This window comes from Mustela nigripes, chromosome 5 (genome assembly GCF_022355385.1).
Source record: "Mustela nigripes isolate SB6536 chromosome 5, MUSNIG.SB6536, whole genome shotgun sequence".
In the NCBI taxonomy this organism is placed as follows: domain Eukaryota; kingdom Metazoa; phylum Chordata; class Mammalia; order Carnivora; family Mustelidae; genus Mustela; species Mustela nigripes.
The window spans coordinates 30,939,422-30,952,036 of NC_081561.1; the positions used below are offsets into that span (position 1 = coordinate 30,939,422).

A 12,615-nucleotide genomic window follows, 5' to 3' on the forward strand; every position below is an offset into this window, starting at 1 on the left:
GTGTAGCGGACCGGAATCCACTCCGCGTTTTCCGAGGAGCTCGGGGTTCCCGCCCTCTCGTAAGGGGGCGGAGCAGGAAGCCGCCACTTCCGGTTCTAGGTTCGGCTCTCCCAGGTTTCCGGCGCCCAGCGCTGGTATGCGTGCTCCCTTCAGCTTACCCGCGCCTCACCGAAGCCTGCTGCTAGAGGGCGTCCTGCCTGCCTTGAGTGGCGCTCGACCCGCAATGTTCCGGAGGGTTGGGTGTCGCCAAAGCATTTGAGAGGTCGGAGGTGATTGGAAGGGACCAGAGGTGGCTATAAGAGTCTTGTGCTTGCTTGCAAAGGGGACCCGTGGGGTAGAATGAGACACCCTGTTGGGAGCACTAGAACACAACTTTATTCCCACACGATTAGATCGCTTTCCGCGTGGGTCTAGCCGACCGTCCGCCCCCTCGGAGGTCCCCAGGCCAGCTGCCGCTTCCTTCATCCTGTAGTTCTTTGGTCGAACACCTGCTTTTAAATTCTTAGGACGAGAAAAGGACTAATTTCTTGTGTTGAGCGCCCTCCAGTGGGCGCCCGGCCCTCTGCCGGATCGGGGACACGCCAGGGGACAGACAGGCACGTTCCTGCAGTCAGGCAGGGAAGACAGGCATCTGACAAGGAATCGCACAATCACTTAAATACAACTGTGGTGAACCGCACGAAAGGGACAAGGGTTGGTCTGAGGGAATAACGAGGCTGACCTGGCCTGGAGCCTAAGAAGGGCGAGGGTGGAACAAAGGGAACAGACCGGGGAAGGTGGGAGCCATTGGAAAAAAAGAAAATTGACATCGGTGTGACACTGAAATAAGGGCTAGAGGGTACCAGGTAGGATTGAAGAGGCAAGTGGTGGCTCCAGAACGGGAGTTGCCTAGGCCAGGACAGGAAATGGATTTGGTTTCTAGAGCACTGGTTCTCCAAGTGTGGCCCTTGTCCTCGAGGTCCTGGAGACTATTTCCATGGGTGTGCGAAGTTAAGGCTATTCATAACAATACTGCGTTTTTCACTTTCTCCAAAATATCGTACCACTAGAGTTTTCCAGAAGCTGTCTACTGACATCATTGTCCTCACAGCTAAAAGAACGCAGGCTTGCTTACTAAGCAATTGATGCTACTAGAACTTACTAAATAGCATAATTTACTAAGTTCTAGTAGCATAAATATCTCTAGTTTATCACCCACATAACCAAAAGCTCTCTAGCATTCTTGACAATCCTTAGGCAGGCCTGAGATGAAAAATTTTTGAGAACCACTGCCTTAGGGCTCTAAGAAAGGAAATGCTGTAGGTCTGTGTCCTTCGAAAAAGCATTCCAGCTGCTCTGTGGAGAGAGGGTGGAGAGAGCATAAGCAGATGATGGTGTAGTATTTGGGGGTGCTACTGCAGTAACTCAGGCCAGAGATGATGGCGGCTTCCCCAGGATGGTGATGAATGCCCTCACTGTACTTTCTGGAAGAGAAATAAAAAAGGAAGTGAGGCATTCCGGGTTTTAGAAGACGAGGTGAAATGCTCATGATTGGTCCAGAGATAAATGAACCCTCATGGGCACAGAGGGTGGCAGGAGAACAGGGCTCCTAGTTTCTGTGGGTTTTCTGGCTGGCAGACACTGGGCGGAGTGCTTTAGCCTAAGTAATTTTTTTCATCCTTAGGCTCAAGGAAACTGAGGTGTTAAGTAGAACATTCAAAGTGGCAGGAGTTAACCCAGGTCTGTGAGAATTCCAAATCCAGGGTGGAGTTTGCATGAGGAGTCCCTGGGTGAGGAATTATAGAGAGGCTCAAACGGGAATGGAAAGAAAAGAAAGAGGACTGTTACCTTCTCCTCTGAATCCTTCAAAGTGGACTTGTAGGCAACTGTGGAGAGAGATTGAGAAGGGATGGTATGAAGTAGTGGTAGGGTAGAGGGATAGGTGGCAGGCTACTGGGAGTAGGCAGGGACTGTCACTGTGGCCATGAGGGTCAACTTACCAGCCCAGCCCAGTGCTTTGATGAGCCCAAGGAGGAGAAAGGCAGACAGGAAGAGGCCCACACCATCCTCTAGTGAGGGCCCAGAGAGACCTGGCAGGTGGAAGGGGGGACAGTGAACTCAGTATCTTCCCAGGTGCCAACATCCACCCCCACCCTACCCCTGGCAGCTCCATCCTCCTCCTGACTCCTACCTGCCACCTCCAGGGTGACCTCAGCACTGCGCCCCAAGGCGGGCAGAGTGGGGTGGTGGACACGACAGGCATAGCGTGCCCCATGGTGTTTGGCCGTGACTGGGATGGGCTGCAGGTGCGCGGAGAGGCTGACAGAGCCATCTGAGTGGTGGCGCAGGGCAGAGAGCCACCTCTGCCCCTCGGCCTTCTGAAAGCTGCCCTCTGGGCCGCCCCGGAGCTCCCATTCCACCTCCAGGCCCTTGGAAGGATAGTAGTGGGACACATGGCAGACCAACTCAGGGGGTGCCTCCCCGGGGGGAGCCCATACAAGAGGTGCCGGCATCAGGGAGACTTTGGGGGGCTCTGGGGAGAAAACAGGAAAGGAACACGGGGGGAATCAGTCCATGTCTGTCCTCCCTCAGAGACCCTTAGTTTGCCCTATGCTCTCCCCCAAACTGAGATGGGTTTGAATTTTTTTTCTTCCAAGATGGGGAACCTGCTGTCTTCCCACTGGTGCTTCATCGGAAACCCCATGCTAAAAGCCTCATTCTCAGGGATGTCCTATTCTTCAGATATGAGAACCTTCATCCCCATCACTCAGATTCCCAGGGACCTCCCCCCACTGCCCCTCTGACTCCGAGAGACCCCCATCTGCCTCCTGCCACTCATGCAGCACCGTCTTCTTTGCCATCATGGTGTTGATCCCTGTGCCCACCGTTGACCCGTGGGGATCCCTATACCCAACTCACTCTGTACAGCAAGCTCCAGGGTGACCTGCCCTTGCAGGTACGGCAGGTGTATAGTGGCGAGATAGGCACCCTCCTGGAAGGGCCGTACTGCAGGCAGCCAGAGGGTCCCATTTCCAGTCCACGGACCCCACGGCTCATCATCATCCCAGGCGGCAAATGCCACGGCCCCCTCTTGGGGAGTTGGCATCTGTTCACACAGCCCTGGAGTTGCAGCCAGGAGCAGGTGCCCCTTTCCCAGGTGCTGGTGTCGCCACTCTAGCCCGAAGGGAGGGGGACCTGGGGCCAGAGATGTAGCAGCCTCAGAGGTGGGGGGCATGTAGGCAAAGTTCAAGTCCAGCAGAGCATCTTGTCCCAGCTGGATCCGAGGGACGGGGCTGTGGGTGAGGACAGTCAGCACAGCTGAGGAAGTTGAGGAGCGGAGAGAGTGGAAGGGGCAGGAGGGACAGAAAGAAAGGGGAAAAAAATAGAGAAATAGAATTATAGGGAGGACCCAACTCAAGTTCACCCACCCCTCAGAGGATACCTCCTTTTCTGATACCCACCACCTTCTAGTCCTCCCTGCAAATCTCCCTTTGTTCTGGGCCTGCATGGGACCCAGGGTGGCTAAGAGTGAGCAGACAGGTCCAGAACAGGGGCAATGAGTGGGCACAGCCGTTGAAGGCTGGTCTGAGCACAGAACCTGCTCAAGTTCTGGGGTCTGTGGGCTGAGTGCACTTCTGACACAGCCTGAACCAGTCCCGTCTCCATGCCCCACACTTAAAGAGCCAGGCCTTTCTTGGTTTGCTCGAGAAGGCTGGGATAATTCAGGCTATCAATCCTCTGGTGCTGTGCAGAGCACTTACTGACTCTGGAAGGTTCTGGCTCTAGCCTAGACCTGGACACAGACCTCTATGCTCTGCTGAGACAGGGGATGCTAATTAAGTTCCTGGAGCTGGGCCACACTGGTTAATCCCTACTCTCCCACTATTTATACAGCCCCATGGGCTGGCTGGTTCACTTTGCCATGGCTCAGCTTAGTCTCCTAAATAATGAGATAATAATGATGGTAATAGTACCTATCTCATGGGGTTGTCATGAGGTTTAAATCATTTGGTGCCTCTTGCTACCAGATTTATTCAGTTCCAGCACCTGGATAACAAAGACACCTATATCTGGAAGGTGCTTGGAACAGGGCCCAGAATACAGTAAGGCCACCAAAGTGTTTACGGTGATTACATCTAACCGTAATCGTCAGACCAACTTAACGTGCCCCAACTCAACAGCATTTCTGCAGCATTCCCTCACCCCACTACAATGCCCATTCCCCCACCCTAATGAAAGATCACCAGTAGCCCCCCAGACACTAAAGGCAAACACTTGACATCACCAAGACTCGTCCTCCAGTTCTCTCACTCGACTAATATTTACTGAACACCTATGATGTTCAAGGTAGAGGACAGAGCGGTGAATGAGACATGGACTGCCCTCAAGTTTCTTATGGTCTCGTAAGGGAGACAAAGGAGCAAACTGGCAAATATAACGTACCATGGGCTGCCCCCACCAGGCACTAATTCAATCTTCCTGAGAGATCCCACCTCTGTCTCCAGCTCAAGTTCTCACCAAGATACCTAAGGACAATTACAACCTCCTCTCAGGTCTTCCTATCCTCAGTCTCCCTCTTCTTCAATTCATCGTCCACGCTGGAGCCACACAGTGTGGCTACACGTCTGAGTCAGTCACATGCCTGTTTAAAAAACCCAGCTACCAACGAAGCGGGCGACTAAGGCACAAGCTGGAGCTCAACGAGCCAGGCTCAATCCCCAGCCTGGCTTCTTACAAGCTGGTAGTTCTTGGACAAGTTCCCCAAGTGCTCTGTCTCAGATCTCTTCATCTGTGATCTGGGAAGGATATCAGTACCTCGTTCTTTTGGTTGTTGACAGGAATAAATGAGGTTATGCCAATAAAATGCCAGGACCTGGCTATAGAAAGTTCAGTAAATGTTAGGTGTTGCTATTTTCAGTACAGCCATCATCCTCCTCACGGTCTTGCTGGGTATCTCAGGAAAATCATTCAAGCTCTATTTCTCTCATCTGCTCAATGATCTGATCCTTGCCTACCTTTGTAAGAATCAAGTAAAATAGCAGGCTTTTGGGAAAATGACAGGCGTGTATGTGCACATGCAGATATGCACACCTACACACAAAACTTCTGATGATTCACTGTCACCTATAAAGCCCAGATCTCAGGGCATGTGATAACCTAGCCCCCAACCCACCCTCCCAGACTTCTCTTGCACCCCAAGAACCAGCTCCAAAGAATCCCTTTCTGGGTCTAGTAGAAACTCTAATCATTGGGCCTTTCTTTGCTATGGTCATAAGGGTCCTTCAGGTTGCTCTCCATTGTCTCCCAAATATTTAAATACTCCATGTCCCTCAAGGTCAGTTCTCCTGCTCCTTCTTCCCAGAAATGTTGGTCCTTCACATAAAAGTATTACGTAGTTTTCAACTGTGATTATGTAATTTTTAATCGTAGCTTCTGAGCCCCACAAGATGAAACTTCTCTCGACCTCATGGGACAGTTTTTGTTCACTAAGGTAAAAAGGTAGGCCGTTCACTTCATTTATCAAAATCCAGAAACATACTTTTGAACTGTTAAAAACGATCCACAAGATTAATAAAATCTGAAGGTTTTATGGCTTAATTTAACCCTTAACCTAACAGAAGTCTTTCACATTGGTTGAAGGAGCAGTTTTAGATGTGCATCCCACAAGCAGGACTCCAAGAAATTCAAATATAAATGCAACAGACCCAGAACCCCAAGGAAACTCATACCTGTTTCTATAGCTTGCGTTATATAGGTTTTTGCTTTTCTGTTAATAAACTGAATGGTAGGGGCACTTGGGTGGCTCAGTCGGTTAAGTGTCTGCCTTCAGCTTGGGTCATGGTCCCAGGGTCCTTAGATCGAGCCCCATGTCAGGCTTCCTGCTCTGCAGGGAGTTGGCTTCTCCCTCTCACCCTGCCAACTGCCCCCTGCTTGTGTTCTCTCAAATAAATAAATAAAATCTTTAAAAAAATAAAATAAAGTGAATGGTAGTAATTATTATAAAGCATTACTGAAAAAATTTAAGTCCAAATCTAATCAAGTTTCTAGATCTATCCAATTCAAAGGAAGTATGGAAGGAAAAGGAACAAGGAGGAAAATGACACAATGAGGAAACACTCGGCCAAATACAGAATATGGGGAGTTTTACAGGACAAGTGACAAGCCAAGAGCCTTTCAGGAGTTCAGGGCAATTACAGAATAATGGAGACTTAAGAGACAAAACTGTTATGGACTTCGTGTCTGGGGTACCCCCGCCCAAGTTCATTTGTTAAAGCCTTAACCCCCAATGTGACTATACTGTTGACCCTTGAACAACACAGGTTTGAACTGTGAGGGTCCACTTATATGCAGGTTTGGTTTTTTTAACAGTACAGTAATATAAATGTATTTTCTCCTCCTTGTGATTTTCTTTTCTTTGTGATAAATTTTCTTAACATGTTTTCTCTAGCTTACTTTAAGAACACAGTATGTGGGGCGCCTGGGTGGCTCAGTGGGTTAAGCTGCTGCCTTCGGCTCAGGTCATGATCTCAGGGTCTTGGGATCGAGTCCCACATCGGGCTCTCTGCTCAGCAGGGGGCCTGCTTCCCTTCCTCTCTCTCTGTGATCTCTTCCCTTCCTCTCTCCTATTGTGATCTCTCTCTGTCAAATAAATAAATAAAATCTTAAAAAAAAAAAAGAACACAGTATGTAATACATACAACACATGAAATATGTGTCAATCAACTGTTTAAATTTCAGTAAGGTTTCCAGTAAACAGTAAGCTATGAGTGGTTAAATTCTGGGGGAGTCAAGTGTATGCAGATTTTTGACTGCTAGGGGCGGGGTCAGGACCTGTGACACCCCCCCACCCCCCCATCCCAACCCCCCCAGCTGCAGCCCACCACTCCTCCACACACAGTCGTTCAAGGGCCAACTGTATTTGGAGATACGGGCTGGAGAAGAGCTACTCTCCCGACAAAGAGCAGTTTGCCTCTGCCCCTGCCTAGGATGGGGCCTGGGAATTAAATGGCCACATAGGTAGAGGTGATGAATGGGTGCTGAGTCCCTTTCCCTGGTCCTGGGGTGATTCACTCTGGGTGGCAGGATGGTGGTCCTGGGGAAGGGAGAAGGGAGGGTTGGCCGGCCAGTTGTGCTGTGTTGTTTACAAAAAAAATGGCACAAGACGCACCTGGCTGGCCCAGTCAGAAGAGCATTGTGGCTCTTGATCTCCAGGTCTTGAGTTTGAGCCCTATATTGTGTATAGAGAGACATCTAAAACTAGGGAAACTTAAAAAACAAAACAAAACAAACCTCACAAGACTGAGGGAAGCCAATGACTCTCCTGGTATCCTACCCCACCCTCTGCTGCCAGAAGGGTGAGCCCCCAGGGACCCCAATCTTGCTTTAACCGCCTACTCCCTCTCAAGCCTCAGCTCGGCAAAGTGCCAGATCCCTGCCCATCAAACCCCGCTGCACCAGCTCCTGAGTGATGCCTGCGGTGGGAGCCATCAGGCCTCCTGTCTTTTCCACACTGGCCAGCTCACCATTTGGTGACCACAGAATCAGTGCGTGCTCACAAGCCATAGGGAAGGGGCTGGCAAGAAGGGTCGACGCACTCGAGTGCAAGAGCCTTTGCCTAGCTAAAGGCCACAGCTCCGGATGTGGGCACAGGTGGGGCTTGGACGCTTGGATGCCGGTTTCGGAAAAAGCGAAAACGCCAAAGATGGCAGTGTCTACCTAGCAAGACACAGGCCTGGGACGAGCGGAGAAAAAAGGTTCCTGCTTCTGAGCTTCTCCCAACCCCATCCCCTTACAAGTTTCTCAAGGTCCCAGAACAGGAAAGTCAGACTTTCTCCAAAGCTTAGCCCTCCAGAACAACACGAAGCCCCGCCCCCTAAAGGGAGGATTGTGATTGTTTGAAACTGGGCAGGAGCGAGAAGAAGCTGTTGAGACCGATTAAACAATCCTAGCCGAACCGCCTCGCCTTTACAAATGAGGAAACTAAGCCCCAACTGGGGAAACGAGTTCACACGGCGAGTCACAGGCTGATCCCGACCCTCAGAATCTACCCACTCTTCTCCACTTCCACCCCCCCTCCGCCTGCCCCTCTCTACCTGTTGCCAAGGTGATGAGTGCAGGCTCGGGCTGAGGCTCGGACTGTACTCTCAGGAGGCTGGAGAGGCGGAAGATCGAACTGGATATGCTGACCATGAGCCAAGTCCCCTCCAGGGACCGCGGGCAGCTCTGCTCCGGGGTCAGGCCCCTGGCCCAATTCGCCGAGGCGGGGAACGGGACGTAGTGGCTCAGCTCGCAGTGGGGCGCGGGGGCGTCCGAGGGGTACCGCCTGAACGCAGCCTGGAGCGCTCCCGCGGGATCTGTGAGCGGGGAGAAGGGAGTTGCGCTGGCAGTCGAAGCCAGGAAAGGGACGGGGAGGGCAGCGTCCCGGGAATCCCGAAGGCACAAACTACCCAGCAGTGGGAGATTTAGAGGTAATCCAGACTTATTTTACACGGGGAAACTGAGGCCCGAGATCACAGCGCGACCTAAAGAGGAGGGGGTTTCGGTGGAAGTGACAGAGTTGAGGGCGAGTCCGTGGTAACTCACCATGCACTTTGAGGTAAAGCTCGGGTTCGAGGTCCGGCCGGGGAGGTGGTGTCCCCGGGCCCTGGCGCAGCAGCAGTGCGGCAGGTTTCTTGGTCAGGCGGCCCCCGCCCGCGTCCTCCACCATCCAGCACTCTATCACCGCGGGTCCCGCCGAGACGGCGGTCACCAAGGCTGGGGGAGAGGGGCGCGAGTGAGGGGGCGACACGCCCCCCGCATCGGGCGCGTGGTGGGCTCACTTCCCTCCACCTCCCCCCATGTTCTTGGGCCTTTGAGTCTCGGGGTTCGCTCACCCAAAGCCACGGCGAGGAGCAGAGACAGGGGCTTCATGGCGCCGCGATCTGCTCAGCCCCGATGCCTCCACTTCTCCCTTTCACTTTCATTTTCCTTGAAAGGCCGGCAGGAGAGGCGGAGGAAGTCCCCTCTCTGGTAGGGTGAGGGCTCGCGGGCGGCAGGTGCTTTCCGCGTTGGCCGGGCGGGGATCCCGAAACAGTAGCTCGGTTCTGGCAAGGGGACCTCGGGCCGGCCCCGCCCTCTTGGACCACACAGCACCACCTGGTCCCGGGGCGCTCCCCAACCCCAGGCTCCTCCTCCCTCCGCCCCCTCCCCCAGACTCTGATTCCCAGAGTTTGGTTACTCCGCCCTCCCCCACCTGCGCCCGGGCCCCAGCAAACACAGAGGGGCTGTTGGTAAGCCGAGTGAAATGACCAATAAATATTTTAATCACCATTTAAAAAAAATAAGATTTAAAATAAAAACCGTGTACTCTTACGACTTACTCCCTCTTCGTCTTCACTCCCTCCTCAATGAGAATACAGCTGGGGGCCCCCAAGGAGGGATAGGAGGGATGAGGGTGGAAATATAGGGCATGTCCTTAGGGAGGTGGGGTAGGTTCTAGGACAAGGGTGGGGCTCAAAGGCCTGGTCCCCACAACAACACAAACACAGACTTCAGGTACAGACTACAACCACCTGACCCTTGACCCTGTGACTCCAGGATGCTCCACGGCCCCCCCTCCCTCCCCCCACCATATGTGCCCTAGTCTGGAGCTGGGGGCTTCAGTGCACCCATCTGAGGGGAAGGGGACTTAGTTCCTTGGATACGTTGTGGGAGAGGGGCTGAGGAACTGACTGGGGTGGCTGATGGTGCAACATGGTTCCCCCCTCCAAAATATATACAAGTCCAGAGAGATAAGGAAGACATTAAGCATGGTGGGAGATCACCTGAGGGCCACAGCAGCCCTGCCTTGTGCCCCCTGCTTCCTCCATCCAGAAAACCACCTCTAGGAGCCCGCCCCTTCAGTTTGTTCCTCCACCTCCACCAAAGCCCATCTCCACCTTGTGCACACTGGATGGGGACCAGACCCTTCGGCTGGACTGGGGCGTGGCCCCACTCACCTCATCGCCACTGCCCCCGCCCCCACCAGGGGACTCTCTCTTGGGTGGCAGGGCTGGCCCTACTGGGCCCCCAGGTCCAGGCCCACTCCCGCCCCCGCCCAGGCGGTGCCTGCGCTCACAGTGTCCCCGGTGGCGCATGAAGCTGTCTCGCCACATGAACTTCTTGGCGCAGACACCACACTCGTAGGGTTTGAGGCCTGTGTGCGTCTTCATGTGCTCGGTCAGGTGGTGCTTCATCTTAAACTTTTTGTTGCACACGGGGCAGTCAAAGGGCCGCAGGTTGAGGTGCATATTCACGTGCCGATCGCGCATGCTCTTGTGGGAAAAGGCCTTCCCACAGTGGCACAAAAAGATCTTATTCCCATCCCCACTGCCTGTCCCTCCAGGGGTCCCCCCAACACCACTCGGCATGCCCAGGGCCCCGGCCGAGGTGCCCCCCAGGGTCACCGCCCCATGTTCAGCTTGGTTCCCAGGTGGCTGTCCTGGAGCCTGTGAGGAGGAGGAGGAAGATGAAGACGATGGGAAGACTAGGATCTGATTGCCCTGCATGTCCAGGGGAAGCAGGGGCCTCGGGGGGTGGGAGGGGGCGTAAGAGGAAGGAGTTGGCCCCCCTGAATCATCAAGCCCAGCCCCAGGACCCCCACCCTCATAGGAGCCAAAGTCATTGGAAGACTCACAGAAATTGACCTGCTCCTCTCCCTTGTCCGGAGGTTCAGTTAGGGTCCGGACATCACTTATGCTAAGGGTAGCCTCGGGTCCTCCAGCCTCGGGAACCCTGGAGCCACCCCCCAGCTCTTCATCTTCATCATCCTCACAGGTCAACACCAGGTCTTCCTCCTCCTCATCCTCTTCCAGATCTGGGTCTTGGGGAACCAGGGGTGCTGGTGCTGGGCTGTTTCCACCCCGCTTCACGTATACCCAGTGCTTCTGTGGCATGATGCTGGGTGGTGCGTAGGTAGGCCGCCGGAGCCCAGCCCCGGGAACCACAGCACCCCTCCCATCGCCACCATCGTCGCAAAGCTCATCTGCCTCCAGCAGCAGCTTCCCCGAGGTGGCTCCCCCACTGCCAACCACAGGGGCTGGGAATACAGGGCCACCTCCTCGGCGCTCCCCGCTGCCCACTGCAGAAGCTGCAAATGCCTCTTGGGAGGAAGAGGAGAAATCAGTGGACTCCCGGGGGCTGAAGTAGTTGCTGCTGCTGGGGGACTGATTCTCACTGGCCCGGCTGGAGGCATGAGAGCGCACAGAGCCCATGGTGGCGGGGCCCACAGTGGCCCCACTCCCTGATGGGAGCCCAGCCCCAGGGACAGTGGCAGAGGTGGCTGCGGCAGTGGTGGCGGTGGTGCTGGTTGCCGAGGCCCGGCCTTCACGGAGGAGTTCGGTGCACTTATCCACGATGTGCCACATTTGGAGCACCGACCCCACTGTGAGGAAGTTGACAATGTCAGCAGCAGCCATGCTGAGGCGGCCAGTGTAAGCCGAAGCCAGGACAGTCTCGAAGGCGCCTGGGTCCATGACGCTGGGCAGTGAGATGGAGGTCATGCCCTTGAGTAAAACCTGGTCGTGGAAGTAAGGGGAGGAGGCAGCCAGGACAGCACGATGAGCCCTGAACTCCCGGCCCTGCACTCGGATGGACACATCGCAGAGCTGGCCCTGTAGCCGCTGCTGATTGAGGGACTCCAGGAGGGCACTGGTCACCTCAGGGAAGGACACGTGTACCACCGCAGCTGCAGGCAGGGGCAGTGGGGGTGGGGCCAGTGACAGAGGCAGGGGCAGTGCTGCCCCACTGGGAGAGAGAGGAGATGGTTCCATGGCGTGGAGGGAGGGGGTACCCCCCCAGCCACAGGAACAAGGGGAAGGAGGAGGGCGGCCGGGGGGGTCTCTGGGAAGAAAAAGAGAGAAGAATGATAACATCTCATAATGACAAAGTCCTTCCCTTTACAGTTTAAAAACATGTTCACACCCTTTATCTGATTCCCCACAATAGCAATGTAAGGTAGGTATCCCTCTCAACCCTATTTGATAGATAGCAAACTAAGGTTCAGAAGATTAGGAGACTATCCAAGATCACACAGCCAGTAAGTGACCATGTCAGCAAACGCATAAGTCCTGACTCCAAATCCACTGCTCTTTCCTTGGAGATTAGAGAAATAAGGTGGTCTTGGGGAGTGGGGTGCCTCTCCTCGTAATTTCCCATTTGCCTGAGAACCTGACTTTCCAACATTTACCTTATTGGTGTTTTGCACCCTTTTATTGGGAGGGGGGCACGTCTGCTCCTGTACTGAGAACCATCCCCCTCTTCCTGTGTTTTTTAGCCTATCCACCCCACCCCCAGCACGTTCTCGAGCCAAGGCCCCCTTTGCCCCCCGGCTTACCTCTAGCCCCGCCCCTTCAAGACACGCCCCTTGGCCCTTTCGGCCCCACCTCTTCAAGACCCACCCCCGTGGCTCTCTCGGCCCCGCCCCTTGCCTACCCCCGCCCACACAGGACCCCGCCCCCCTCTGCTCCGCCCCAAGCGCTACTTCGACCTCCTCTCCCACCCGGAAGGCGCCCCCCAACCCCGCGCGTCCCCGCTTACCGGGCCGCGCGCCCCCGGGCCCCCCCGCCCCTCACTCGGCGGCCAGAGCTGCAGCCTGGGCCCCTCCCGCCGCCATCTTGC

The 12,615-nt window shown here is 54.6% G+C and overlaps 2 protein-coding genes across 3 annotated transcripts in view; both read right to left on the reverse strand.

Annotated features, from left to right (window-relative positions):
* Positions 1–352: 352 nt before the first annotated feature.
* On the reverse strand, positions 353–9,136 carry TAPBP (TAP binding protein). Its single transcript, XM_059400015.1, has 8 exons — positions 8,853–9,136; positions 8,563–8,733; positions 8,073–8,333; positions 2,899–3,297; positions 2,171–2,512; positions 1,980–2,069; positions 1,828–1,865; positions 353–1,463 (listed from the first exon to the last, which is right to left on the reverse strand). Exons 1-8 carry the CDS (start codon positions 8,887–8,889, stop codon positions 1,452–1,454), a joined length of 1,350 nt encoding a protein of 449 aa, XP_059255998.1. The 5' UTR covers positions 8,890–9,136; the 3' UTR covers positions 353–1,451.
* Positions 9,137–9,258: 122 nt separating this feature from the next.
* The window catches only part of ZBTB22 (zinc finger and BTB domain containing 22), a 3,537-nt gene continuing 180 nt past the window's right edge, over positions 9,259–12,615 (reverse strand). The window contains exons 2-3 of one of the 2 annotated variants that reach the window (XM_059400014.1): positions 12,535–12,589; positions 9,259–11,838 (exon numbers count right to left, since the gene is read on the reverse strand). In XM_059400014.1, the coding sequence (XP_059255997.1) occupies positions 9,858–11,768 (1,911 nt within the window). In that variant the 5' untranslated portion in view covers positions 11,769–11,838; positions 12,535–12,589 and the 3' untranslated portion in view covers positions 9,259–9,857. Of the gene's footprint in view, positions 11,839–12,534; positions 12,610–12,615 lie in introns of those variants that run through there. The other variant, XM_059400012.1, reaches the window with a different exon arrangement.

What these genes read in the sequence shown, in the direction of transcription:
- TAPBP (XM_059400015.1), bottom strand. Translation starts at nt 8,889, where the DNA reads ATGAAGCCCCTGTCTCTGCTCCTCGCCGTGGCTTTGG. An exon ending in GCTTTACCTCAAAGTGCATG is followed by an intron (nt 8,334 to 8,562) that starts GTGAGTTACCAC and finishes CCCCGCTCACAG; the next exon opens with ATCCCGCGGGAGCGCTCCAG. An exon ending in CAAAGCACTGGGCTGGGCTG is followed by an intron (nt 1,866 to 1,979) that starts GTAAGTTGACCC and finishes CTCTCTCCACAG; the next exon opens with TTGCCTACAAGTCCACTTTG.